The 27,252-nt window shown below is 43.3% G+C and overlaps 2 protein-coding genes across 3 annotated transcripts in view; both read right to left on the bottom strand.

Moving 5' to 3' along the window:
* Nucleotides 1-27,252, bottom strand: part of MSMB (microseminoprotein beta) — a 45,986-nt gene that overhangs the window by 7,800 nt on the left and 10,934 nt on the right. Inside the window, exon 1 of one of the 2 annotated variants that reach the window (XM_015249363.2) lies at nucleotides 1,736-1,929. The exons of the other annotated variant lie outside the window; for it this stretch is intronic. Coding sequence (XP_015104849.2) covers nucleotides 1,736-1,738 — 3 coding nt within the window. The 5' untranslated portion in view covers nucleotides 1,739-1,929. Of the gene's footprint in view, nucleotides 1-1,735; nucleotides 1,930-27,252 lie in introns of those variants that run through there. 2 annotated transcript variants of the gene reach the window in all.
* On the bottom strand, nucleotides 25,369-26,418 carry LOC102539091 (D-dopachrome decarboxylase-like). The gene has a single exon (XM_006220025.4). It carries the CDS (start codon nucleotides 25,884-25,886, stop codon nucleotides 25,512-25,514), a length of 375 nt encoding a protein of 124 aa, XP_006220087.3. The 5' UTR covers nucleotides 25,887-26,418; the 3' UTR covers nucleotides 25,369-25,511.

Raw genomic sequence — 27,252 nt, 5'->3', positions numbered from 1 at the left:
GGGGCATGGCTTGGGGCCATGGCTTACAAAGTTCACTCTGAGGCTGGAGGAAGGGGTCTGAGTGGAGCAGGGAGGATAGCACTGTTTCCCTGCTATTCCCAGCTCTGTCTCAAGGCAGTCTCTGAGGCATGGCCCGAGAGAGGGCTGTCTCCAACCTCACTTGTCTACTTCTGCCTATTGGCCACTGCCTCCCTCTTCCTTTGTACCAGGAGAGCAGCCCAGTTCATTCCCTTTCACTGGCTCTAGCCAAGGATACTTTTTAAAAGATCAAGTTGGAATTAAAGACAGAAAGGAAGATAAGTTTTTATCGATTCTGACAGAAAATTTTTTCTTAATACAACACGATACAGTAAAAAGGGCGTAGGGTAACGGTTCCCAAACTTTGCTTTAAAATCACACGGGCAGCTTTGAAAAACCCTGCTTTCTCGGGCTTCACTGCAGACCAATTAGATCAGAGTATCTGTGATGGGAATCAAGTATCAGTATTTTTCAACGATCCCCAGGTGATCCCACCGCACAGCCAAGTTTGGGAACCACCAGCCCAGGGAGAAGGACTCCTGGGTTCACAGCTCAGCTCCCCTCCTGGCTCATGGAGAGACCCCCACGGCAGCTTCTTCTCTCCCCAGCTTCAGGTTCCTTATCTGTAAAACCATGCAGTGCTGTAGCTCTGAAATCAGATTTCATTTCACAGATCACTCACTCAGGGCCCCAGATTTAGAGACACAGATGAAACCCAATTGAATCCCCAAATTCCTGGAAGAAATAACAGACTTCAGAGAGCAGAAATGGTGCTAAATTCATGAAGATGTTCCCAAGCTCCCAGACTCTCATTCTACTACGCATTGTATTGTAAGTCATCTATAGAAGACTCTTCACCAGGTCACATTTACTGTTAAATACTCTCCGGCAGAAACACACATCACAGCGTATTAAAATAAGGACTATAGATTCTTTTTTTCCCCTGGCCTTTAGGGATGAAACCAGCTACCTACCATTGTGATGAGCAGGAGTCCTTACAGGCACATGCATCCAGGGAAAGTCATGTCAAGCTTATATAGGAGCTGGCAACCATACATTTGGTGTTGTTAGGAAAGGTAACACGCCAAGGACACAGTCACTGTTTACAGAGGGTTGGTTATCAACAGGAAACTATGGTTTCAGATGATTTATGAGTTATTCATCAATCAGATCTCCACCCCAATTATATGTTTACCCTTGCTGTTCCCACCCTCGATACGCATTTGCCCCTGACGGGAAAGAGCAGAGGAAGAGAATTCCCCTTTCCTGAGCCTTCGCCTCATGCTAGGTGGGTGGTTGGGCGCAAAGCATGTTGTCTGGTTTGATTTCACACACAAAGAAATAGAGGCCCAGAGATGCCAGCCACATAGCCAAGTGGTGAAGCTGGGCTTCAAGGAGGCAGAAGAGTGGTCAGTCCAGTTGGCGGCCTGAGGTCTATTTTGAGAGATCAGAAGTGCCCCAAGCCACTCTCCGCGGTATGAGGACGCAGCACCCTGCAGCCAGGTTTCTCTGGACAGGCCACATGGGCTCAGACAGCCTGGACTTTCTAAAACTCTTCTTGACCCTTAAGTGTTTACTCCCTGCTACTACAAGCCAGCTTTCCTTCTCTTTGTTCCACCGTGCTCTTCCAAAAAACTCTGTTTGCCCTCATCATGCCCACAATGGCCTCTCGGGAGCAGCAACAAACAGAACATCCTGATATATTTCAGGGACTTACCATCTGTGTCAGTTTGCTCCGGCCGCCATAACAAAATATCTCAGACTGGGTGGCTTAAACAGCAGAAATGTATTTTCTCACAATCCTGGAGGCTAGGAGTCTGAGACCAAGTTGTCAGCAGGGTTGATTTCTTCTGCGACCTCTCTCCTGGTTTGCAGTTGATCATTTTCCCCTGTGTCTTCCTCTGTGGGCATCTGTGTCCTGGCCTCTGCTTCTTTTAAGGACACCAGTCATGTTGGATTAGGGCCCACTTGAATGACGTTATGTTATTTTAATTACCTCTTTACAGGCCCTACCTCCAATACAGTCACATTCTGAGGCCCTGGGGCTTAGGATTCCAACATATGAATTTGAGGGGAATATAATTCAAGCCATAACACCATTTAATCCCCAAATGATCCCCCCACAGCTTGCCACAGTGCCTAAAATTTCAACCTGGGTTTTCCTCTACCCACAGAAGTTCGGGTCTCTTGACCAAATGGCTCTCAAATCTCTTCCAAGCTGACCACGGTGATCCTCTCCAGTGCCATCTGCCACGGCTCCTAAAATAAGACTTAGCACCCGGTTGGGGTAGCTCTCCTGCTCCTGTGAGGGGCTGCCTCCCCTCTCACCAGGGGGACCACACACACTTCCGCTTTCACCTGCATACGTTTAAACTGCCTGTCATTGACTCTAAGTTCCTGGAAGTTAGGGGCACAATCATCATCGTTTGTGGCCTCTCGGTTTCTTTTGAAACACCAGGTTTGAAGAATCTCACACGATGTGAATCCCATCATACCTAAGTAGCAGCTAGGACTTGCTGTCCTGGCATCCTTGTCACAGGCTTGTGACCTCAGCTCCACAATCAGACACACTGAGCAAGACCCCCTTAAAGACGACGCATGAAAATTGGCATCACACAGAGCCCCCCAGGAGTGAGTGCTGGTGGAAGACGCTGCAGTGTCAGTGGCATGAGGGGCAGAGGTCTTGCTGGAGCCATCAGCAGTGGGGATGGAAGTGGGGGGGCATCTATCTGGTCTTATGCAACCAAGCCTATGTCTCTGGCCTTCCACAAAGACTGTGAGCTGCCTGTCATCTTTAATAAATTCCTTTCCTGCTTGCACAGACTGAAGCAGGTTTGTCATTTGCAGCTCAGAACTCTGTGACCAAGACAGTGACCATAACTTATTCCTGTCCCTGTCCCATCTAATGACAGCACAGAACAGCCACACAGGACAGAATCACATCTGGTTTAATGCACGAATTCCAGAGCAGGAAAAGATCCTGACGTCAGACAATGCCATAGCTAGAAAGTGCTCACTAGGTGCTGGAAGGAGGGCGCTCCCTGCCTGTGCCCAGAGGAGCCTGAGCAGTGGCTTGTGATGGGGGAGGGATGTTGCGAGCAGGTGTTGGGAGTTCAGGGGGAGGAAGGAACCCCAAATGAGCACCCCTCCAGTGTGTTGCAGCCAGCTCTGTCCAAACCTGCCTGACCCATTTTCAAATGTTCACTGTTCAATCCTATTTAAACTTTCATCTTGGCCAACTGAACAGGCCTTATTTCTTCCTTCATTTATTTGTTTGTTTTAGACACACACACACACACACACACACAGTAGGAAAAAAGAGAACATGGAGGTAAGCAAAAGAAAAAGCTCTGTGGTTGTCCTGTCCAAAGAGAGCTACTGTTAGTGTTTTTGGAGGAGTTCCTTTGAGAGCTTCTTTGGTGTTTTCATTTAGCAGAAGCAAAAATCATAAGCACTTTTTCCCAGGATGGAACATGGTACATACTATTATATACAGATTATAGCATGCCATCCTATAATTTGCTTTTCTTATTTAGCAATGCTGTGAACATCTCTACACATCAATAAATAGAGGTCTGATGACTATTTTTTTAGCACTTTTTTATTGAGTTATAGTCATTTTACAATGTTGTTGATCACTATTTTAATTCCATAGAATGCCCGGGCTCTCATTAATTCCATCAGTCTTCTCTTGTTGGTCACTGTTGTTTCTGACTTTTTTTTAATTAGGGACACTACTATAACTCAATAAAATATATATATATCTGTGACAATGATGAGATTGGGTCAAAAATACGATATTAAGGAAACTTTGGAAAGCAGAAATATTTCACAATTTAAAAAATCATCATTGTTTAAAATGCTTAGAATACGTTCTTTTAAAACAAACAAACAAATAAATAAATAAATTAAGGACACCAAGTTAGAAATTTTAGCCTTTAAATAAAATTTTCCCCACACTTAACGCTAATTTCCTTAGGATATACTCATAGAAGTAGAATTTCTGGATTGGAAGTATTATTATTTCATTATCTGCTAATCTGAAAGGTAAGAAAAGTTACTTCATTTTAATTTATTTTTCTCTGGATGATTGGCAAGACTAGACATTGTTGGTGTGTTCATTGGCCAGCTGTATTTCCTCTTTTGTGAACATCCTGTTCACCTGTGAAAATGAACTTGTAAAAATAGGTTGAACTATTTTTCTATTTTGCTGGTGATTATATTTTTCTTCTGGATGAGTGAATAAGCTCTTAATATATAACAGATATTAATCTTCAATGGTCACATATGTTGCAAATATTTTCCTCACTTTTTCATACTCAGAACACTGACTCTGGAGATTAAATTAGGAATAAGGAGTTTTCCTCATTTCCATTTTTACCTTTAAAGTGATATATTTTTACATAAGGAGATTTTAAACTTTTACTTAGGTCTAGCAAATATTTATTATATGGTTCTTGCCTTAATTTATCTATGGTTAATAGCTAGAAAGTTCTCAAGAACTCTTTTTGGGGTGCACCACATTTCAGAACATTTTACTTTTAAATAGGTAGGGCATGTATATGATAAAAATATATTTTTTAAAGCCTCTCTTCCACCTGCCTCCCAGACTCTCAGTTCCTCTTGCCAGAACTCCTAGCAATTACTGATTCCTTAATGGTCTATACAAATACGTGTGCACGCACATGCTTCCTGGCACACAATTCACAGCATGTTGCACACACTATTCTGCATTTTACTGCTGTCTCTTAGCGCTCTATTCTTAATATCTGCCTAATAGCTATATAGGATATACAGATATTATAGGATAACTAGTTTCTTACCAATGAGATGACTCTTTAAGTTCCTTCCAAGTTTTGCTCTTACTAACCATGTGGCTACAAATACATGTTCACATGTCTTTGAGTCCCATTCCCATTAGAAAAAAACCCCAAAAAACCTTTTTATCTTGAAATAATTTGACTCACAAGAAGTTGCAAAAATAGTACAGGGAGTTCCTGTGTATTATCAGCCAGCTTCTGCCAATGATAACATCTTAAATAAGCATAGGACATTTTCCAACCAAAGAAACTGACACTGATACAAAGGTACAATACTATAACTAAACCATGGAGTCCATTCTTATCTTAGTTTTTATATGTACTTTCTGGTGTGTCCAGTTCCCATTTAAGACCATTCCACTTTGCTTTCTGGGCCTTTTCTGCACAAGTTACTTTCAAAGCAGGGCTGGGTAAGTGGAGGCACCCCCACACCAGTGACATCTCACACTGGCTTTGGCACCTGACCAAAGTAACACTGAGCATTGCCTAATCTCTTCAGAATTGACAACCTCCATCATATAAAAGTCGTCAATACATTTTCTATTTATTTCTCTCTCTTTCTGTGTGTGTGTGTGTGTGTGTGTGTTTCTGGTGTAGCATGAAAAGTCTAGGATTCATACTACTTCTAAAATATTTTACAAATTTGTTCCCTCCTTTTCCCCGTAAAGTCCTATAAATGAATATAAGAGATGGGCCCAAGAGGAAAAAGATTTCAGCTAAGCCAACGACTCCTTGGCCGCCTGGGTGTGTGATTTTGGGCAACATACGTGGCAGGACTGGCACAAGTTTCTGAGTGCTGGAAGGTAAGCATCCCTTAGGGAGGCTAAGGATCGTGGGCTCTGCAGGCAGACAGACAAGGGCCTGAGTCCTGATTGCAAAATATGTACCGTGTGATCTTGGGCAAGTTACTTAACCTCCATGTGTCTACTCTTCATCTAAAATGGGGATCATAATAGCACCTACTCTGTGGAGTCATCCTGAAAATTAAATGGCATTAAAAGTACTAAAAGTAAAGTCAGGTCAGGTCTTTCCTTCCAGAAGATTCTCATGTCGCCAAGAGTCCAGACTGAAGTCCTTCAGGGCCCATCAGCTCCTCCATGACCCTTGTCCCCCTCACTCCTCTGGCTTTATCTTCCCTACAGGCCACTCACATGCTCCATCCCTGCCTCCCTCGCCCTCCTTGCTGACCTCCAGACACCATCAGATCTTTACCCACATGTCGCCCTCTTGGGAGGTCCTTCCCTGAACGAGGCTACAGAACATCTCACCCACAGGCCTGTCCTCACTCTCCCCGTCCCCGCCCTCCCCGCTTTATTTCTCTGCGAGGCACTAACCATCTCTCCTCCTAAGACACAGTTACCTGCTTAGTCGTTGTCTGCCTCCCCTCAACTAGGATATCAGCTCCTTCAGGGCTGGCACTTTCACTCTTTTGTTCGTGGCTTCTTACCCCCAGCACTCTGAATAGTGCCCGGAACAGAGTGGAGTCTCACCCAGTATGTAGTCAGTGAATGGATAACCAAGAAGTGCTTGCACAGTTCCTGCCACCCAGCATGTGTTCTATAAACGAAGCCTTAGCTGTTGTATAAACTGAGAACAGTGGGAACAGCCACCAGGCCTGCAGTGAGATTTAAACTAAACCAAGTAGGTGGAAGGCGTTGTAGAAACCATAAAGTGCTCTGCAAATGGGAGTAAGAGTTATTATTGTAGGGCTGTTTGTTGATAAGCTTTTTACCCTTAGAGACTTTGTTCATTGTTTGGACCAATCCTTGAGTCTCAACAGAGCTCATAGCCTGTCACAAAATAGCCACACACAGATTAGTTTGTCCCCGACAGGGTGCAAAGCTTCTATTCTATGTTCTGCCTGACCAGCTTGCTGTTATGTATACTTCTTGAGGGGCACGCTCACTCTCCGCCTTGCCCCAGGTGTCTGTGTATTCTGTGCCAGCCTCTTCTTCCACTTAAGTCACTACTGGCCTCTGGGGGCATTGGTGATGCCATCCCAGGCTCCAACTATCCAGAGAGAAAATAGTTCATTACTCTCCCTTGAAATGGACTTTCAAGGCAAGGAGTGTTGTGCCAGAGTATTTAATATTGTTGTAGTTTTAAAGAACAGTGTGAAGACGCTCCCTGGGGAAGCCGGCTTGCTCAGCAGACGGGTCTTTATGAGAAGTAGCATCCTGGTGGGTTGCAGTGTTCTAGGCTGTGATGCTCAGCAGAAAAATCTGGGTTTATGGACAAAACCACTGCTCGTTCCGATCTGCAAACCCACAGGGTTGCACCAATCTCCTGAGAAGCCCAAATACGAATGTTAACCTTACAAGGTCCCTTTATCACACTGGGCAGCATGGAAGGGAAAAGGAACTACGTGTGTGGGGAGGCTGCCCTGTGGCTGCACTCCTGTAACCCCGTCAGAGGGGGCTCCCTGTGAGGTCTTTGAGTTTTCCTACTCTGCAGATGAGAAGGAAGACCCTCTACCCCACGGCTCATACACTGGAGAACCTGGATTGGAAGTCAGATCTGCTGGCTCCCAACCTTTACTCCCTCCTGTGTCTCACCACATCTGTCCACCAGTCTCTTCCTGGCTGGAGAGCTGGGTGCGTACAGAATCAGAGCAAGGAGATTTAGCATAGAGGCTAAGACAGAAGCAGGTTCCAAACCAAAAACTGTCCCCAAATAGCTATGTCACCTTGGGCAAATTTCTTAACATCTCTGGCCCTTATTTTTCTCATTGATTAAATAGGGATGATTTAGCATAATACCTTCAAAGGATTGGCCTGAAAAATGAGCGAGAAATGTGTCTAAAGCATTCAACCTAGTGCCAGATAAAGGGTGATGTCATCCTTTCTCTATTAAGGAAGTATAGTTGATACACAATATGATGTTAGTTTCAGGTGTACAGCGTAGCAATACAACAATTAAATACATTACAAAATCATCGCCACAATAAATCTACTAACCATCTGTCTCCACACAGTTATGACAGTTTTATTGACCATATTCCCTATGCTGTATATTACATCACCTGATTTATTTACTTTATAACTGGAAGTTTGAACTTCTTAATCCCTCTCACCTATTTCACCCAAGCCCCTATTCCCTCCCCTCTGGTGACCACCAGTCTCTTCTCTGTATCTATGAATCTGGTTTCCTTTCTCTTTGTTCATTTGTTTTGCTTTCTAGATTCCACATATAAGTGATATCATACAGTATTTGTCTTTCTCTGTCTGACTTATTTCACTTAGCATAATACCCTCTAGATCCATCCACGTTGTCTCAAATGGCAAGATTTCATTCTTTTTATGGCTGATTAATATTCCATTGTATGTACATCTACCTCATTTCTTTATCCATTCATCTATCGATGGACACAGGTTGCTTCCATATCTTGGCGATTGTAAGTAATGCTGCAATGAACATTAGGGTGCATATATCTTTTCAAGTTCGTGTTCCCATTGTCTTCAGGTAAATATTCAGAAGTGGAATTGCTGGATCATGTGGTAGTTCTATTTTTAATTTTTGAGGAAACTCTACAGTGTTTTCCATAGTGGTTGCACCAATTTACATTCCCACCAACAGTGCACGAAGGTTGCCTTTTCTCCACATCCTCGCCAGTGCACTTCCATTTGTTGTCTTTTTGGCGATGGCCATTTGGGCAGGTGTGAGGTGATATCTCATTGTCGTTTTGCTTTGCATTTCCCTAATGACTAGTTGAGCACTCTCTCATGTGTCTGTTGGCTACCTGAATGTCTTCTTTGGAAGCTTTTGCATAGCAAAGGAAACCATCAACAAACCAAAAAGGCAACCTCCTGAATGGGAGAAGATATTTGCAAATGATACATCCTATAAGGGTTAATGGCCAAAATATATACAGATCTCAAACAACTTAACAAGAACAAAAATCTGATTTAAAAATGGGCAGAGGGCCTAAACAGACATTATTTCAAAGAAGACTTGCAGATGGCCAACAGGCAAGTCATCATTTTTAATAATGGCCAGGGCCACCAAGCTATAGCAGTTTGCTGCATCCTCTCCCCTGGGAGTCTGGTGGCCAAAGTCTCCTCTAACCTGGGAAGTGTTAGCAATGCCTTGCTCGGTTCTGTCTCTGTGATGCCCCATCTGCCTTCAAACTGGGCACAGTTCCATGAGCCACAAGCAGGAATCCACATGTCACAGGAAACGCACCTTTCCTGTTGTGATCTGCAGCTGGTGATTCTGGAGAAGACAGAAGGTAGATGCAGCTCTCTTCCATGGACTAGTACTCTCTGTACACATAGGTGTTTACTTGCTAATTTCTTCAGAGGCAGCATCAATTGTACATTTTACCTGCTGTCTTGTGAAATACTGTTGTATCTTCTGGGTAAACATCTTTTCTGATGATCCCCCAACGTTACTTCCCTGTAGTTTATTCCTCTTCCGTAATTTCATAGATGGGCGTTGGAAAAAAGAAGGGTCTTTCTTCTTTTGGGTAAAGTATTGGCACATGCAGGAGTCTTGATGCATGTGTTTGATGAATATTCGCTGAGTACCTGCTTAATGTCTTCTGATTGTACAGCAAGTCTTTAAAATCCTAATCTAGGATTATCTTATTTTCAGAAATACAACTTTCCTTAACCCAGGGGGATTCAGGTTTGCTAAATTGGTAGATGGCTGGTCTTTTAATTAAATTAACATAGATTCCTGCCTCCAACAGAAGAAAGATGCTGCAGGGAAAAAAAAACATTGCTGGCTCTACACATATCCATCATTTCTGCCAAGTCGATTTTACGAGTAAGCCTTTAGAACATTTCATTGTAACAAATCGTATTACATCGGTTAAACAGCAACTGCTGTAATCTGTAGCATCTATGATGAGAGAAGGACCCTCCAAGGACTGTGTGCTCTGACTTTACAGACAAGGACTGAGATTGGGGGAATCAAGTGACTAGTCAATAAATTGTAGAGTTCCACACATTGTCAGAGGAAAATGACTCTAGTCTCGGGGGTGGGGCAGACGACAGATGTAGAATGAAAGTGAATCACCTCGGGTCCATCTGAAGTATAGGAATGAGGGGGCAGGGTACAGCTCAGTGGTAGAGTGTATACCTAGCATGCATGAGGTCTTGGGTTCAATCCCCAGTACCTCCATCAAAAATAAATAAACCTAATTACCTTTCCCATTAAAAAAAAAAAAAAAAGGAAATAATAGGGCCAGCCTGCTTACCTCCCAGGGTGATTGTGAAGTCTCAAAAAATTGACAGGTGGCATGGAGTAAATATAAAATGCTCTGTAAACTAGGCTTTTCTTGCTACAGTCATAGCAAAGAATGTTCAGGAGTTCCTGGTGGACAACTGTGGGTCTAGTTTCTTTTTAATATCTTGGGCTGAACCCTCTTTGAAATGAGAAACACTGCTTTCCAAGCAGTTCAGTCCTGCTGACCCTCGGTTGATCAGCTGGTGATGGGAGAGAAAATGCCGCCCTCTATCACTACGTAAAACCTACTAAGCTGTTTTAAGTCGGCCTTTGGAAACGAGGCTTTGGTAGGGAGTCTTCATAACAGACATTGTTCCTGTAGATGATTTCTCATGGAGCCCAAAGAGCCAGACAAGAACAGTCAAGGCACATTTCCCACTGGGCTTCAGCCACATTCTTGTATCTTCGAAGTTGCCGGAAATTGGGACTACTGTGGTCAAGGCATTACCCAACCTGACTGCAGTCTGCATACAAAGGAGGGTGGGCTCCAGTGGGATGTCAGCCCATTCCATGGCACTCACCCTGTCCCCATCTGGGGATCACCCTTCCAAGTCCCCAGCCCCAGCTCTGACCCACTGGGCTGCTCAGTGTTGGCTCAGGCTGTTGCGCGGGCAGTGGTGCCCAGGGTCAGGGCGGCTGCCACTCACCAGTCTTCAAGCTGATGACGTCTCTCCCATCTGTCACCCTCCAATCCGTCTCCAGAGCCTTTCCAAATTGTGATCATTGCTCTTAAACCTCCCACCCCACCTATTCCTCCTTCATACCCAGAAGATAACCTCATTTCTTATCTCACAGATAACAGAGGTGAGAACTGCCCCACCTGCCCCTACACCCTGAACTTCACCTTCTCCTATTCCCTCATCTTTCCCTCCGGTCTGTTTTCTGTACCAGACTTGCCATCTGTATTCCATTTACCACCCCCACTCCCCGCACCTTCCCAGGGACTTTCTCTGCCTCCTGGTGACAAATGGGCTTCAAGGGGCAGATAGAAAAGTATCCAGCACTTGGGAATTGAAGTCGCAACCAGGGAAAGCAAATCCTCACCAAAAAGCCATTCTCCCCGGAGGGCCACACAACCCCGTCAGCTTTTCGCTTTAGAGTCTGATACCCCATAGCAGGACCAGTTTAGTTTCTGCGTTAGTCAGGATATTGTCTGCTGTGTCAGAAAAATGAATTCCAATGAACACAGACAATGTTCTGGGTTCAAGTGTTCGGTCCAGAGGTGAACTGGCTTCTGGATTTAGAGGCTCAGGCTATGTCTGGCCTTGTGATAGAGTTTTCAATCTCCAGAAGCCCGAAAGATGGAGGCCAATGAGAGTCCATGTATTAATTTATGCAAAATGAATATTTCCACTTATTTCAACACAAGAAGGCCAATTCACTCCCATATGCCAAAAGATGCAGCAGAGGGTCTTTTATAATATCAGTGATGCTACAGGGTGAACCTCTAATCCTGGGCAAGGGTGGCAGTTGGCCAGAGATTCTGTAGTTCTAAGGGAGACACATAGGGATGGTCTGAAGTCACCAGGTGCCAGGTGCAACCAGATGAGGGTTTCCTGGGCCATCCAGAGACACTGTAAATGCCATGAGCCACATCTACCTCTGGGTTGGTGTTGAAGCTGGCAAGCCAGGGACCACGAAGACTGCTGGTGAATAATCTTTTTTTTTTCCCTGTAAGGCAATTGGAATGCTTATCTAGAGACATGTGAAAACCACAGATATAACACTGAAACAAAGAGATGGAGCTAGAGCAAACACATCTGGGATTGTCCACTGAGAACCCGAGAAACAAAACCAGGTTTTGTTCCAGAGAAAAGCGAGACCCAGGCATCACCAAGGAGGCTCAGAAATCTCATTTGTCAAGTGGATTAAAGGCTATTTGGTCAAGGATCGTGTGTTTACAGCTTAGAGCAACTGTGCAAAGAACCCAGGAACCACTACCTCCCTGACCTTGATGGGGGCTGTCCAAAGATTGTACCCTTTGTGAAGGGGACACCTGCGTTTTGAAGATAAGGCGACGACAATAAGGCTTTGTGGACAGATTGTTCGTTCCTTCTTTCTGAGGTGGTATTCAAACCACTGAGCAACCAGCATGACTCCATCGCTGACTACCAGTACAGTTGCCAGCCCTTTGTTCAGGGGACCCTGCTGTGCCAGGTGTTAGCTCTTCTGTTTCTGTGTTTGGTGGGGTGTAGAGGGGCCGGGATACTCAGCATGGTGAGTGGAGGCACTCAGGGGTCTCAGGGCAGTGGCCATTGATTCGCTACTCCACCTGGACTGATGACCACCAGTATCACCAGCCCTGATTCTCTCTCATCCTAGAACATCTGCAAAATAAATGTGGCCCCCAGAATCAGAGAGAAGAAAGTCAGCCAGCAGCCTTCACAGTCTGGCTACGAGCAGTGCCTTCTAGAACCACCTGAGAATTGAGGGCTAAGAGGTAGGAATAGAGCTGAGCCAGCCCATCAGGCCTCTTATAACTTCTTATGTGCAGGTGGTGAGGCAGAATTTGGACCCAAGCCTGCTGCCTCAAAGCCTGTGCTCTTTTTACAGCCAGATGTTTCACCCCTCCCACACCTGCCTGAAGGGCCTGCAGCAGCTGGATTCAAACAAAAAGAATGAGGCCCCAGAGAGTCAGAATACCAGGCAAGTCCACCGCCTTCCTTCTTTCCCTTTCTTCTCTCCTGGCAATATCTTTGAGCCTCCTGGCATCAGGAAATTCCAATAGATGCTAACCAGTCTAATAATTTAAGACAGGGTTAACAGCGCACATGTTTTTATTTTGATTTTTTCAAACCACCATTCCTTATAGGCGTTCACTAGGAAAATAAGTGCCTCTCAGACTTGGTTACTAGTCTTTGCCATGGAGGCAAAGGAGAAAAGGCGCATAGAGCTGATTCAGCAGGAGACCTTGGGCAAGCTGCCCCCCTCCTCAGGTCTCACATTCCTCTTTGGGATGGAGGGAGCCAGCCCTCTCTAGGGGCGGCAAGCTCGAATACGTCAGGGGCAAGTCAGGCAGCATAATCCAGTGAAGTGGGTGTTGTGTTTAGATACTAAACACCAGATAAGCAGAACCTTCACTTCCCTGAGTAAATTTGCTTTTCCTCATTTCTCATGTAATGCCTTATCACGTCCAGTCTGTTTTGCTTTATTTCAGTTTTTTTTAATTCTTATTTTTTATCTAAGTGTAGTTGATTTTCAGTGTTAGTTTCAGGTGTATAGCAAAGGAATTCACTTATACATACACATACATATACATATACATATATACATATATATTTTTTCAGTGTCTTTTCCATTACGGCTGATTACAAGAAGTGTATGAACAATTTTTAAATTGCCATATATTTAAGGCTGAAATTCTTTTTTTTTTGCCTTTTTTAAAAACATCTTTATTGTGATATGGTTCCAGTAAACTATACATATTTCAGATGTACAATTTGTTGAATTTTGATAAACGTATACACCAATGAAACCACTACCACATCAAGATAGCCAACATTTCCATCAAAACAGATATCTCTCCAAAGAAGACATACAGATGACCAACAAGCACATGAAAAGATGCTCAACATCACTAATTGTTAGAAAAAAACAAATCATAATGACAATGAAATAGCACCTCACACCAATCAGAATGGCCATCAGTAAAAAGTCTACAAACGACAAATGCTGGAGAGGATGTAGAGAAAAAGGAACCCTTCTACACTATCAGTGAGAATGTAAATTGGTGCAGCCATTGTGGAGGACCATGTAGCGGTTCCTTAAAGAACTGAAAATAGACTTACCATATGATCTAGCAATCCCACCCCTGGGCATATATCTGGAGAAAAATATAATTTGAACAGACACATGCACCCCAGTGTTCACAGCAGCACTATTTACAATAGCCAAGACATGGAAACAACCTAAATGTCCACTGACAGATGACTGGATAAAGAAGATGTGATATATATATATATACAATGGAATGCCACTCAGCCATAAAAAAGAATTAAATAATGCCATTTGCAGCAACATGGATGGACATGGGGATTGTCATTCTAAGTGGAGTAAGTCAGAAAGAGAAAGAAAAATGTCATATTATATCACTTACATGTGGAATCTAAAAAAAAAAAGGACACAAATGAACTTAACTACAAAACAGAAACAGACTCACAGACACAGAGAACAAACTTATGGTTACCAAGGGTAAAGGGGGTGGGAAGGGATAAATTGGGAATTTGAAAACTGTATCTCTTGAGGAGTGATGGAAATGTTAGCTATCTTGATGTGGTAGTGGTTTCATTGGTGTGTACATCTATCAAAATTCATCAAATGGTACATTTGAAATGCATGTAGATTTATCTCAGTTTTGATGGAGACATATGTATAACAAAAAGAGAGAACTGTGTGCAAGTGATGATAAAAATGGCTGCCAACACCCAGCCCAATTGGGGAAGAGAATAGGGGTGGTGGGCTTCGGGCTGGCCCAGGGAGTGTGAGTAACCCATGACCAAAGGGCCGGCAAAACCATACACCACCTGATTGTTTTAAGACCCCAGTTACACCAGACAAGTAGGATATCCAGGTTTTATATGAAGTCTCCTTACTGTTAAATAATAGTCAAGATGCTATTGTTTAAAAATATCTTTCAGGGTTAAATGAAATATGTCTGAGGGTTAAATCCCACTTGGGAGGTTTCAAGTTTGTGAGCTCACTCCTAGGTAATCTCTAAGGCTCTGTCTGCCTTAGAGGGTTCTTTAGAAAGCAGAGAGAAAATGTTCATGTTAACATTTTGCTGGGAATATAATTCCAGGGAAACAAGAGTGAGGGGAAATGAGAGTGAGGCAGGGAAGGAAGGAGGGAGATAAGGAGAGGGCCATGGCTTTGCGAAAAATGAAGCTGATTTCTCTGTCTTGTGGGGCATCTTCTGAATTTCTGTGAAAATATTGTGTCTTGGATGTGTTGCAAAGAAGAATGGAGGAGGGTGAGTAATATATCTGCTGGCTTCCTTCCATCTCTTCTCTGTCATTGGTCAAAAGCCACACAGATTGGAGTGAATTCTGGAGTTAACTTCTGGCTGCCACAACCAATCTGCCCAGTAGCCACTGGGGAGGCCACAGTCTCTGTGGTTAAACTGTTGCACCAACTCTTGCTCATGAAAGTTAGGCTCCTACTGTGAGAGGAGGGAAGGGAGCAGGGCACAATCATTATAAGAATAACACAGCAATTAACACCAAGATGGCGGAGATTCAACTCCCAATGGACCTTGAGCTTCAACATATGCTCATTGTAGTACAAGAGAATCCTAAATGGTACTCCTACAGCTGTCAGGACCGTTTCTAGGCTGACCATAAAAGGTGATAAAGTGGGTGATAGCCCAGTTCCTGGGAATCCCAGCCTATCTCTAAGTAATTGGAATAATCCTCTCACTTGTTAGCCTATGAAGTTACTGAGCCCATTAAAACTAGCATCCTACACCTACACCTCGTGGCTGATCTTAGTTTTCCGGGCTGACCCCGTGCTCTGAGGCCGCCACTCTCCGTTCTGAGTAGGATGGCCAGCATTTTGTCTATGGCATGTGTATCTCCTGGGCCTTGTGGCCTTTTTCTTGCCTTTTGCGATGGCCCACACTCTGTCTGTGGAGTGTGTATCTACCTTTGTTTGAGACTAAACACCCATCCTCATGCCTTGTGGTCTCTCTGGCCTTCTAAGACACCCTGCACTCTGTCTATGGAGTGTGCAGCTCTCTGAATAAATCTACCTTCACTTTAGTGTGGCTGCTCTGGAATTCTTTCCTGCATGAAGCCAAGGACCCTCACATGGCAGGGCGCATCCCAGGGACTTGACTGAGACCTGGAACACAGCTGTCCTCTCACGCCCCATTTTTCCTGTATCGCTATCCACCCGTGGAGGCTGGGAGATAGCGTGCACATTCTTCTCGATAGTTACATTTCAAAGCTCCCAGGTCCTTGAGAAATACGTTCTGGGTTTGGAAGATACATCTCAAAGAGGCAGAGAAAGGATTTACAATGGCAAGTTTTCTAAAGTAAATGCTCAAAGAAAAGGGAGCTCAGGGGCCTATAGTCAGGTATTGATTGGAGCAAACAGTAAATTGTTTTGTCAGGGAGGAGCTTATGGAGGCTGGGGTCATCGTTCTAGGGATGCAGACTTGATCTGTCAGAAACCATGCTAGTGTTTGTTCAAGTCTCTTCTGATTGCCATCTGATTGTAGCTGCATGAGTGACCCCCAGCCCAAAGAGGGAACCCCTCAGCTGAGCTCAGTCAACCCACAGAATTGGAGAGATATTAACAAATTATCATTTTAAGCCACTAACTTTTGGGGTAGTTTGTTACGCAGCAACAGATAACTGTAACACTGTGTATAAGTCAATCTTATTTGCATACTTTTAAAAGATAAAGACATTATGTGATAATATAGATACAAAAGAGCATTTCTGGGAGTATCTCCAAGATAACCCCTCTTCCGGTGTCCCCTGTTTCAGGAAATGGAGCCACTCCATTGCTCAGGCCAACGTACTTGGACCCATCCTGGCCTCCCTTTGTTCTTCACCTCCCACATCCAATTCCCAGGTAATCTGTGTTCACTCTATTTTCAAAATGTGTTGCAAATCCAACCTCTTCTCACAGTCTAGGGCACCATAATCTTTGACCTGATCTATGGTGATAACTGGCCTCTGCACTTCTGTTCTCATTGTTAGCTGTTGATTGTGTCCATAGCCACCAGAACGGACATTTAGGACACGTATATGGTCACTCCTTTATACATAGAGTGCCGGCTGAAGTACTCACTCTGCTCTCCAACCTCAGCTCCTGCCACTGTCCCTCTCACTACTCTGATCTGGCCACTTTGGCCTTCTTGCTGTTCCTCAAACCAAGAAACCCCCCTGGATTTTGTACTTGTGCTCTCCCTTTCTAGAACGATCTTCCTCTGGGTACTCGTAGGCTCACTCCCTTACTGTAGGTCTTAGCTCAGAATAGCCCTTTCTTCTCTTCCACGCTGCTTTTTATTCAGAGCACTTACCACTATCTGATGCTATTTTATGTATTTTTTTATCACCTGTCTTGTCCACGAAAGTGCACGCACCATGAGGCAGAGACTTGACATATCTTGCTCACTACTGTATTCCCAGCATCAGAACAGTGAACCGCACGCAGTAGGTGCTCCACAAGTATTTTTAAATGAGGGAATAGTAACAGAAGTTACTTTTGGGGTGAAGGGTTGGAACAGGGAGGGATGGAGGCTTTTACTTTTCATTTTATACTTTCTGTAACATCTGAATTTTTTTCTACCGTCAATATGTGTTATTGGGAGGTGGGATTTGGGACTGGATCATTTTCTCTGCATATTTTTGTACATTTAAGAATGTCAGTAAATAGTATTTTTTAAAGTAGGGTAAAGGGCAGAGGGAATGCAATTTAAATGCAGTCTTCCTTCTTTCCAGCAAAGTTCCTATTAGCAGAACTTTTTGGAGAAGAATACCGGGGTTTAGATAAGTGTTATGAGTGCTAGATGTGGGAATGGAATAAAGATGTAATTAAAGCTCCCTACCGTCTTTTGCTTATGAGATGGCCAAAAGCATTTTAAGTTATATTAAAGCTCATTGTAAATTCCATTGTAAAAGGAAGAAACACATGCTTGCTGCTTACAAATAGTGGGAAATTGTATTGAAGGTGGGGCTTATACTATTGGACAACAAAAGGGACTAATTTTAGACAGATGTCATAGACTGAATGCTTGTGCCCCCTGCGCCCCATATATGTTGAAGCCCTATCTCCCCATGTGACTGTATTTGGCGATAAGGCCTTTATGGAATTAAGGTTAAATGAGGTCATGAGGGTGGGAACTCCATAATGGGATTAGTGCCCTTATAGACGAGATACCAGAGAGCTGCATAAGGTAGACACTAGATAGATGTTTGTTGAATGAATGGATGGATGGATAAACAATTTCTGCATAACCCAATCTTCTTCTTTATATTTTACGAAGAAATTTCCTTGTGCTCATTAGATCCTGGGAATCTTTTATGTGAGTCTAATCTTTTATGTGAGTCTAATCTTTTATGCGATTCTAATCTTTTATGCAAGTAGAAGAGAGTTTATAAATTGCTTTCACATATACCTGGCTCACTGAGTCTCATATCAAAATGGCTGGATTGGTAGGGAAGGCATTATTTTATTGAGGAGTAAATAGTCTTAGAAAGTTCAACTTACCTAAGTTTAGTATCTATCTAGTTGGCATTCAGAAGTATAAAGAGAGAGGGCCAAATGCATTAGACACACCTGGGCTCAAATCTTGGCTGTGCCATACATGACATTGGACGGGTAATGCTTTTGAGCCCATTTCTTCATTTGTAAAATAGATGCATGTATGGCTATTCCTCAGGGTTGTTGGGAAGGTTAAGATAATACAGGTAAAACGCATACTCATTGCACCCTATAAAATGTCACATTTCTTTTCTTTAACTCTGAGTCCAATGTCTCTCTGAGAATCAAGGATCCTCTCTTAGGTATGTGTCTGGCAGGTTCCATCAAATGCAAGCTTACGTATATCAACAGCTGGGAAACTTAATACTAAATGCCTTTAGCAAGAGTATAAAAACAAGAGTACACACGAAGATCAAGGTGAAGGTTACCTTCTCTTTCACAAGTCTTAATGAAGAAGTGGGAAATAAACTAACAAACTGGCTTCCCTGATGCTAAAACTGTTTGCTGATTAATTCTAAGATATCCTGCAACCTGCTTTTTCTCCCTTACTGCTTTTGTGCTAAACAATCCCCAAACTTTTCTCTTACACTCTCCCTTCCCTATACATTTTTTACCAAGAATAGTTTTAACCCAGAGGCTATGCTCCAAGAAGGAGGTAACGGGCCAATAATCTCAGAAGAATGCATAGACCCTCTGGAGTTCCTCTGTGGTGCCAGGAAGATTTGTTGAGGTGAAGAGGAATGTAGCACCCTATAAAATGCCCTGAATGTTATCACCTTTTCTGTTCCATCCAGTTTTTCTATAAAACCTCAAGACCCCAACCCCAAGATGGATTCACAGTCTGTAAGGCATTAGCCTACTGTGACTCCCTTTTGCCTGGCAAAGCAATAAAATTGTTCTTTTCCGATCTTCCCAAATCTTTGCCTCTGAGTCTCTATCCGGTTTTCGGGGTACAGAGGCAGGTTTTGCAGCCACAACTTTGCCCAGCATGGGACTCAACTCCCCTGCCACCCTTTCCTCTTTCCTAGCCCTGGACACCTTGGCTTGACTGGACATTCTAAGGGCAACCCCTGCATCAGCCTTCCTTGGGACAGTGGAGGGTCAGGCAAGCCCTGCAAGCCCTGCAAGCCCTGCATATCAATGGGACAATCTGGAACAGGATCTGTGTCCAAGCCACTCAGGTTGCTGTAACCACTGGCTGGGACTGTGAGGTGGGAGGACGGGAGTGGAGGAAAACAAGCCCCAGAAGCTGCCAAAGCCGTTTTTGTTTCGGGAACTCTTTTCTTTCTTCCTTCCAACCTTGGTCCAGACCTCCAGATGCTCAGAAACTTGGGAGAGAAAAGAATCCTGCCAGGGATATCTTGACTCCTTGGCCAGGCCTAGGGTAAGTTTCCTGGTGACCAAGGCCCCCTAACCCTTCCCAGGGACTCCCTAAAGTAGGCAAGGGCTCCCCAGTTTGTAGAGCTCTCTGTCTCTGAGGGAACTCCCATTTGAGAGGCACCAATCAGACAGCGGTCATAGGCTTAGTGGAACTAGGAAGCTGTTGTTTTGACTTTGAATTTTGATTTGTGCTCATTTTGAATTTTGAGGCTTTCATTTGCTGGCTGAGGTTTGAACTTTGTGTTGTGTGTGCACGAAAGATCAAAAGGGGTGGTACCATTTCAATTCCATCAGACAGTCCCTTGGGAAAAATCTTGCTAGACTACTCAAACTATAGTTACCGAAACCCATGACTGAAAAAAATTTTTTTTTTATTTCTGGCTTTAAGGAAACAAAGTTATCCCAGAAGGAACTTGCCTTTCTATGCTTTTGAGATGCAAATATTCTTCCTGGTCTTCTCCAGGAACCCTGATCTTGTTGTCTTTTAAAATGCAAATTTTGAGGAAGGGGTAAATAATTTGGAACTTGACTTGTTAAAGACAAACAGAGGAATTGTCTCTTCTATAAATATTAGTAAAAAGGTTTAGCCATCTAGGCATGTGACTTTGATTTGTTCTGTCTGCCAGAAACCCCAGTTTGAATCCAACCTCTTTTGTACCTGATGAGTTCCACATTGTTGTACCCACTTCATGGCTAAAATTTTAGAATGGGAAGTATGAGATCTCTGTGTTTTGTGTGTTTGTGTGTCACAGGTGTATAATATTGCAGGACTAATTCGTAAAATAGCTCTATTTCATTGGCTTAAAGGGAATCAAGTGCTTATATGAATATTCAGAAATAAAAAGAAAACTGACCAAAATACATTTCAGGTTCTCATGACCTGGCAAATATTCAGTAACAAAAAATCAGTATATGGTATTCAAGCTAGCTTAAGCTTGTTGTTTAATTAATATAAACATGTCTTTAGAATCATCAGTGTTAAGTTTAATACTTCTGTTGTACCTAGGGTTACTGGAGATCAAATAAGACCTTATTATATCTGTTGCAAACTTGTCAACAAGGAAAGTAACGCAATGTGAAAAAAAAACAAACTAGTAAAAGTAAACAAAATAAGAGCTTTTAGGTAAACTTGTGGGAATAATTATGTTTGGGGAATGTCTAGCTAAAATTGTCTCTCCAGATTTTGGTAACTTGAAACTAAGCTAAATGATGAGAACTTACTATCTGGGTCATTTATAAACTATTGAAATATTAATCGCTGGGCAGGTCTAGGTTTACCTACCTTTGTCTTCTTAGGAGGGAAAAACTGAAGCATGAATTTCCAATCAGGAAATGCTGGTATGACAACCAGTTCACAATTATTTGCTTCTTGGTTTTTGCCAGAGATTTAATAAGGCTGGTTTTGCAGCAACATTAAACATCCTAAGGCAGAATTCTGAGTGTACAGCGGGAACTTGGGGGACAATTTCAAGCTTGTGAAGCAACTGGTTAGAGTAAATATCAATGATAGTTAAATTTATAGAGTGCTTAATGGTTTCCTTTATATTGCTTTTTTGTTTTTTGTTCTACAGTCCAATTATACCCATTTTGCAGATGGGCACATTGAGCGATCTTTAAAGGTGACTAGCCAATGAGGGACTCAAATCCAGTTCTAAGTTTTTCCAAAATTAGATCTCCTCTCAAATCCCATCCTGTCTCTCACCTGTTATATCCCAGTGCATGGAGAGCCCTTCCCCTCATACTGTTTATTTTTTTTTTAATATCAAATCTTTTAAAAATTATTTTCTTTTTATTGAAGTATAGTTGACTTACAATATTATATTAGTTTCAAGTGTATGGCATAGTGACTCAGTATTTTTACAGATTATACCTATTTAAAGTTATTAAAAGATAATGGCTATAACTCCTTGTGTTATACAATAGATCCCTGTTGCTTGTCTATTTTGTACATAGTAGTCTGTATCTCTTAATTCCATGCCCCTAATTTGCCCTTCCCCGCTTCCCTCTCCCACTTGGTCACCACTAGTTTGTTTTCTGTATCTGTGAGTCTATTTCTGTTTTGCATATATATTCATTCGTATTATTTTTTTAGATTTTACATGTAAGTGATATCATACAGTATTTGTTTTTCTCTGCCTGACTTATTTCACTGAGCATAATATTCTCTAGGTCCATCCATGTTACTGCAAGTGGCAGAATTTCATTCTTTTTAGAGCTAAGTATTATCCCATTTATGTGTGTGTGTGTGCGTATCACATCTTCTTTATCCAATCATCTGTTGAAGGACATTTGGGTTGCTTCTATATTTTCTTGGCCATTGTAAATAGTGCTGCTATGAACATTGGAGTGCATGTGTCTTTTCAAATTAGCTTTTTCATTTTTCCAGATATATACGCAGGAGTGGAGTTGCTGGATCGTATGGTAGCTCTGAATCACACATCATCACAATGATCCAAAGAAGAAGATATAGCTGTCTCATTTCACAGATGAGGAAACCAAGGCTCAGAGAAGTAAGTGAGCTGCTAAGAGGGTACAGTTAGTCTGTGGTGGGATCTGAACACTGATTTTCCATTCTCCAAATGTAACAGAAATTATGTCAGATGAGGAATGAAAAGAGGGTAGGAACCTGGCGGAAAGACTTACCTGTTGGGCTCACAGCATTCAGGTTATCATACAGCATTTTTCATCCCATAGGAAGCCTATGAGGAGGAGGTATGTGGCAAGGAAACTGAGCCTCTCTTTCCACAGGTGGAAATAGACCAGAGAGGAATGATTGAGTGATGCACCTAGAGTGAGAACAGAGCCCCAGGGCTGTCACCTACCCAAAGGATTCTCTTTGAGTCCCTACATCCAAAGGGATCACATGGCCAAAGATAATGAATATCTCTCCAGAAACATGAGGAGACAGGAGATTGAATACCACATGGGCACTCCCTAGAAAATCTGTGTAATCCCAATAAACTTGACATGTCTTGGGGAACAGGAGAAAATTCCCCAAAAGGACTGAGATGGAAGTTTCTACCATCCCAGTGGGACAACCACAAAGGAAATAACATATGCTTAATCAGACTGCCACAAGGAGAAGAAAGAGAGAAATGAACAAAGGAAATGCTTGAAATAACAATAGCCAAGAATCCACCGAAATTAATGGCACGCAACAAACCATGGTTCCAAGAAGCTCAGGGGACACCAAGCAGGATAAAACCCAAAAAATCTGCATCTACACATTTTACATTTAAACTGCAGAAAATCAAAGACAAAGAGAAAATTAGAAATGCTGTGGGTGGCGGTGGGGAGACATCTTACTTACAGAGGAACAAGAATAAGAATTACATTGGACTTCTCTCCAGAAACCAGACAAGCCAGAAGAGAATGGGGAGAAATATACGCTGAAATGCACCTGACACAAGCAACACCGGGCCTCTTAAGTGTCAGAAGTCTGTTGTCTTCTGCGGAGCCTTGTACGTGTCCTTGTTCTCCAATTCTCTGAGGGCTCATAATGTTTAGGGTGGGGAGCATTTATAAGCCACCTGTTCGGTTGAACCTGGGCCCTTTGTTCCCATAAAATTCCTTAATGACCCCCACCTGTGGGCATCCTCCTCCTCTCTTTGCCTACATCCCCTTGTGCCTTGGGGCACTAGAGATCTTTGGTTTAGAGCCTGGTTAAATAATTACAGCTGTGGTTCTTCAGCTTGCCTATGCAGGATGCATGAAAAGGGAATTACTTGTTTTAGCTGTAGTCAAAGTCAGAGAAAAGACATGTGGATTTAAGTGGCATTAAAAAATAAAAAAACTCGTTTGAAGTCTTAAACACTTGGAACCTCAGGAAACTTAGCAAACTAAGCGGCAAGTTCTGAAAATCATGAAATGACAAATATCCACCAGATGAAGAAGAGCCAAGAAGAAAACATCAACGCTGCTTCTTCCGCCTCTGTTGAGAGCAGTCCCCACCGCCTGCATGTGGGATGTGGGCTGTCAAGACGATGAGAGGGACCTAAGTAAGACTGAGAAAGATGTAAAGATACGGGCAGGGATATTCTTATCTGAACCTTCATGAACGTTTATTCCGATGAGCTGCTTCTGCTTCCGCATGAAGCTGTTGGGCTTCATGAGGCCCGTGAGACTTCCTGAGATTTTGTGAACCCAGGTACGCTGATACTCTCTTAGTTACTGAAGACCTTAAAAGGTGATGGCTGCTAAGAAGGTATCCTGGTAACAGTAACTACCAGGGTCAAAAGAGCTACCCTTAGTGGGGTGCCTACGGTGTGTTAGGATCCGTACCAGTCATCCAAATACATTGCCATGTCAATTTCACCACCAACCTATAAGCCAAGCATCATGATCTCCAAGTTACAGATAGAGAAACAAATTCTCAAAGAAACTAAGTAGCTGGCCCAAGGTCTTGTAACTAGTGAAGGGGCAGACTTGAGTCTTTTTTTTTTTTTTTAAGCGGCTTTTTTCTTTGAGGGAGGAGGTAATTTGCTTTATTTATTTATTTTAATGGAGGTACTGGGGATTGAACCCAGACCTCCTGCAGGGGAGGAAGCGAGTAGGGGGTGTAATGAACAGCACATTTCCATGTCTGCCACAGGCCTCCGCCTAGGTTCTCGCAAACCCTTAAAAACGTTGTTCTTTTTCTTAAATGTTGTCATAATGGATGCTGTGGAAGCCTGTCCCTCATCCCTTCATCCCACCCTTGAGCTCATCTCTAGCTGCGGTGGACTGGTCCCTGTGCAGGCTAGCAGCTTTGACTTTCTGCTGTTAGGATCAGTTAACTTTCAGTTACAGACTAATCTCTTTAAAACAGACAGACAGATACACATACACCACTTGAAAGAAAAGTGTTGCCTTTTCAGATGTCAGAATCTGTGAAATTTTGAAGCCAGAAATTGGCACAGTGCTTTAAATTGAAGGCATGGACTAGCATTGTTTAAAGAAACTGACTCATCAGAAAGCGTGCTTGCATTTCCCATGAAGAAACTTCCATTGTCTTACAGCTATGACATATCTGGGTGGTGGCATGTGACAGCTGGCATCTTCCCAATCTTGTCAGGCCACAAGTTTAGCTTTGGGGCTTCTTGGGATTTCTTATTTGAGTGGCAAGTTACCCATGAAATACACTGGGCAAACAGAATTTGACGAAAGAAGGAATTTCTTCAGTGGCATTGGGTGTTCATATTTATATTTTAGGTTTAAATCACAGCACGTACCTATTGGTTCTTCCTTAATTAATCATTGACTCACCATAGTTGAAGTTCATATTAACAATGGAAAGAGTTTCTTTGCAAAGAGGACAAATCTACGGAGTTCCTGCTATAGAGCAGGTTATCCTGGTACGGGCTTAGGCCCCGCAGTGGTCCCCACCCAGTTTTGACCCTTTTAATGTCATCTTTAAGATGTGAGGTCAGAGTTTTCAACTAAAAACTGGGCAAAGCTAACTGAAATATATGATTAATTTCATACTTTTACCCAAAGGGATTCTAAAAAAAGCTTAAGCAAGGGTCATATGGTTACTCAAAAAGGGGAAGGGAAAAGACCCCAGTCCTTGTCTACCTGAAAGATAAGAATTCAGATGGGAGACTGAAGAGTTGTGTAGTGAAAGATTTTAAAGAATTTATTAGCAAAAGGAAAGTACACCTCCAAGAATGCGAGGTGCGCTGATCCAAGGGCAGATAGCAGTGGTCTTTTTTTTTTTTTTTTTTTGGAAAGACAAATTTCTCTTCATTTATTTGTCATGATGATGGGGAAGAGGACCGTGAGTTCACAGGCATGGCTGCACAGAACAGGTGGGGGTGTTCACCAGGCCCTCACTGCCAGGAGGCATCTCTGGAAGGGGCTGCCAGCTCACAGACTCTAGACATCCTCCATGCCAATCAAAAAAGTCATGATTGTCCCATTCTTGCCAATCTGCCAGGGCTCCAAAGGGAGAAAGCGGATAATTATCCGGTCCTGGGCCAGGTCCAGCTGCTTGGTGAGGAACTCGAAGAGGCGGGCTCTGTGGCCGCGGTTGTGCTCGGCCCTGCCCACCACACCGATGGAAGAGACAAGTAGCTGCGCGCAGGGCTCTGCCGAGCCGTTCACCACCCTGGCCAGGCCGGGCCGCACCGCCACGTTCACGCGGTTCTCAGGTTTGCCCAGGAAGGTCGCAATGGCCGCGCAGAGCCGCTTCTCCAGTCCTGCGGGCACGCGGCCAGCGGGCAAGTTTGTGTCCAATTCAACGAACGGCATGTCTGCGGGAAGGCAAGCAAATGGCTGCAGGGTAGAAAGGACGCCCGGAGTCCAGGTGGGTGTTCAGAGGGATCCAGCAATAGGGAGCAGCGACGGCGCGCCGCGGATGTCCCAGCAGTGGTCTTTGTTTGCCCCCATCTCCTATACCCTGGCTTAGAGGTGGTCTCTTGATTGATTGACAGCTCTTGCCCCTGGAGTGCTTAGTCTTGCTCCTCCCCTTTTGCGCATGTCCTTACCCATGATGCACACAGAAAAACCCACTGAAGGGGGCCGAGACTGCCATGCTAATTATGCTACAGTGAGCACTGGCTCATGTCTGGTTAGGTCCTTGTCGCTACTGCACAGTCATGGCTGTTGGGTTCTAACCAGTTTCTTGCTGGCACTCAATTAGTGGAAGTAAATTTATGCTGAAGGCGGGCATACCATCATCTTCCAGACCATTATCCCTCTCCCCCACCTTATCTGCCCGGTGCCCCCACTTATCTAACTACGTAACAATATAATTAAGCTAATCAAACAGAAATGGCAAATCAAGATAAAGAAACAAGACAGAAGAATTCATGGGAATGAAAGGGTCATTATAGCTGTAATTAGAACTTGGGCAAGAGATTCCTGGTTTCCAGGGAGGTGAAAAAAAAAAAAAAGCAAGTTACATAGTTCTCCTCAGAAAGAGAGAAGTATTCCAGATTCTTAACAGAGATGCATTTTTCCTCCTGGCTTTCTAAAATTTTAAAATAACAAAATTTTAAATATTTTTTAAATTAAAAAATCAAATCCAAAATTTCTAAGATAAATTTCTCATGTGGAACTTTACATGGCAGATACTAACTGAAGTCATGTGTATCAATTTTGCAGCACAGATAGAAATGAATTTTGCATAGTGCCTTCAACTCTCAATGAGGAAAGAACATGGGTTTTGTTTTTAGAAAGATCCAACTCTGTTCACTGTTCGGGGGATCCAGAGAAATTGTTTAAGCTCTCAGAAAATAGAAGTGATAGACTCCTCATCACAAGGTTGTTGTGAGGATAACATAAGATAAAATGCAAAACTAACAGTATCTGGCATAAAAGAGAGGCTGTTTCCTTTTCCCACGCCAGCATGCCCTCTTCCTCACTCTTTTATTTTTCTTCCTGGTGCATCAGTCAGAATCCTGCTGGGGAAAAGATTGCACACTCAAGGTGTGACATTTAGCAAGGGAGATGTTTACAAAGGTGTAGGTGGTTACAGGAGGCAATGTTCCAGGAGACTGCCAGTAATAGGGCAGCTTTCTCACCCCTAGGCCTGAGGAATAAGGGGTGGGGACTTGTTACTAGAATCTGGGGAGAGCTGTATCCATAGGAAAGGGCCCCCAACAGAAGCCACTTC

The sequence above is a fragment of the Vicugna pacos genome, chromosome 11, assembly GCF_048564905.1.
Source record: "Vicugna pacos chromosome 11, VicPac4, whole genome shotgun sequence".
In the NCBI taxonomy this organism is placed as follows: domain Eukaryota; kingdom Metazoa; phylum Chordata; class Mammalia; order Artiodactyla; family Camelidae; genus Vicugna; species Vicugna pacos.
The sequence above is the reverse complement of the archived record's forward strand: the minus strand, read 5'-3'. Positions and strand labels throughout refer to the sequence as shown.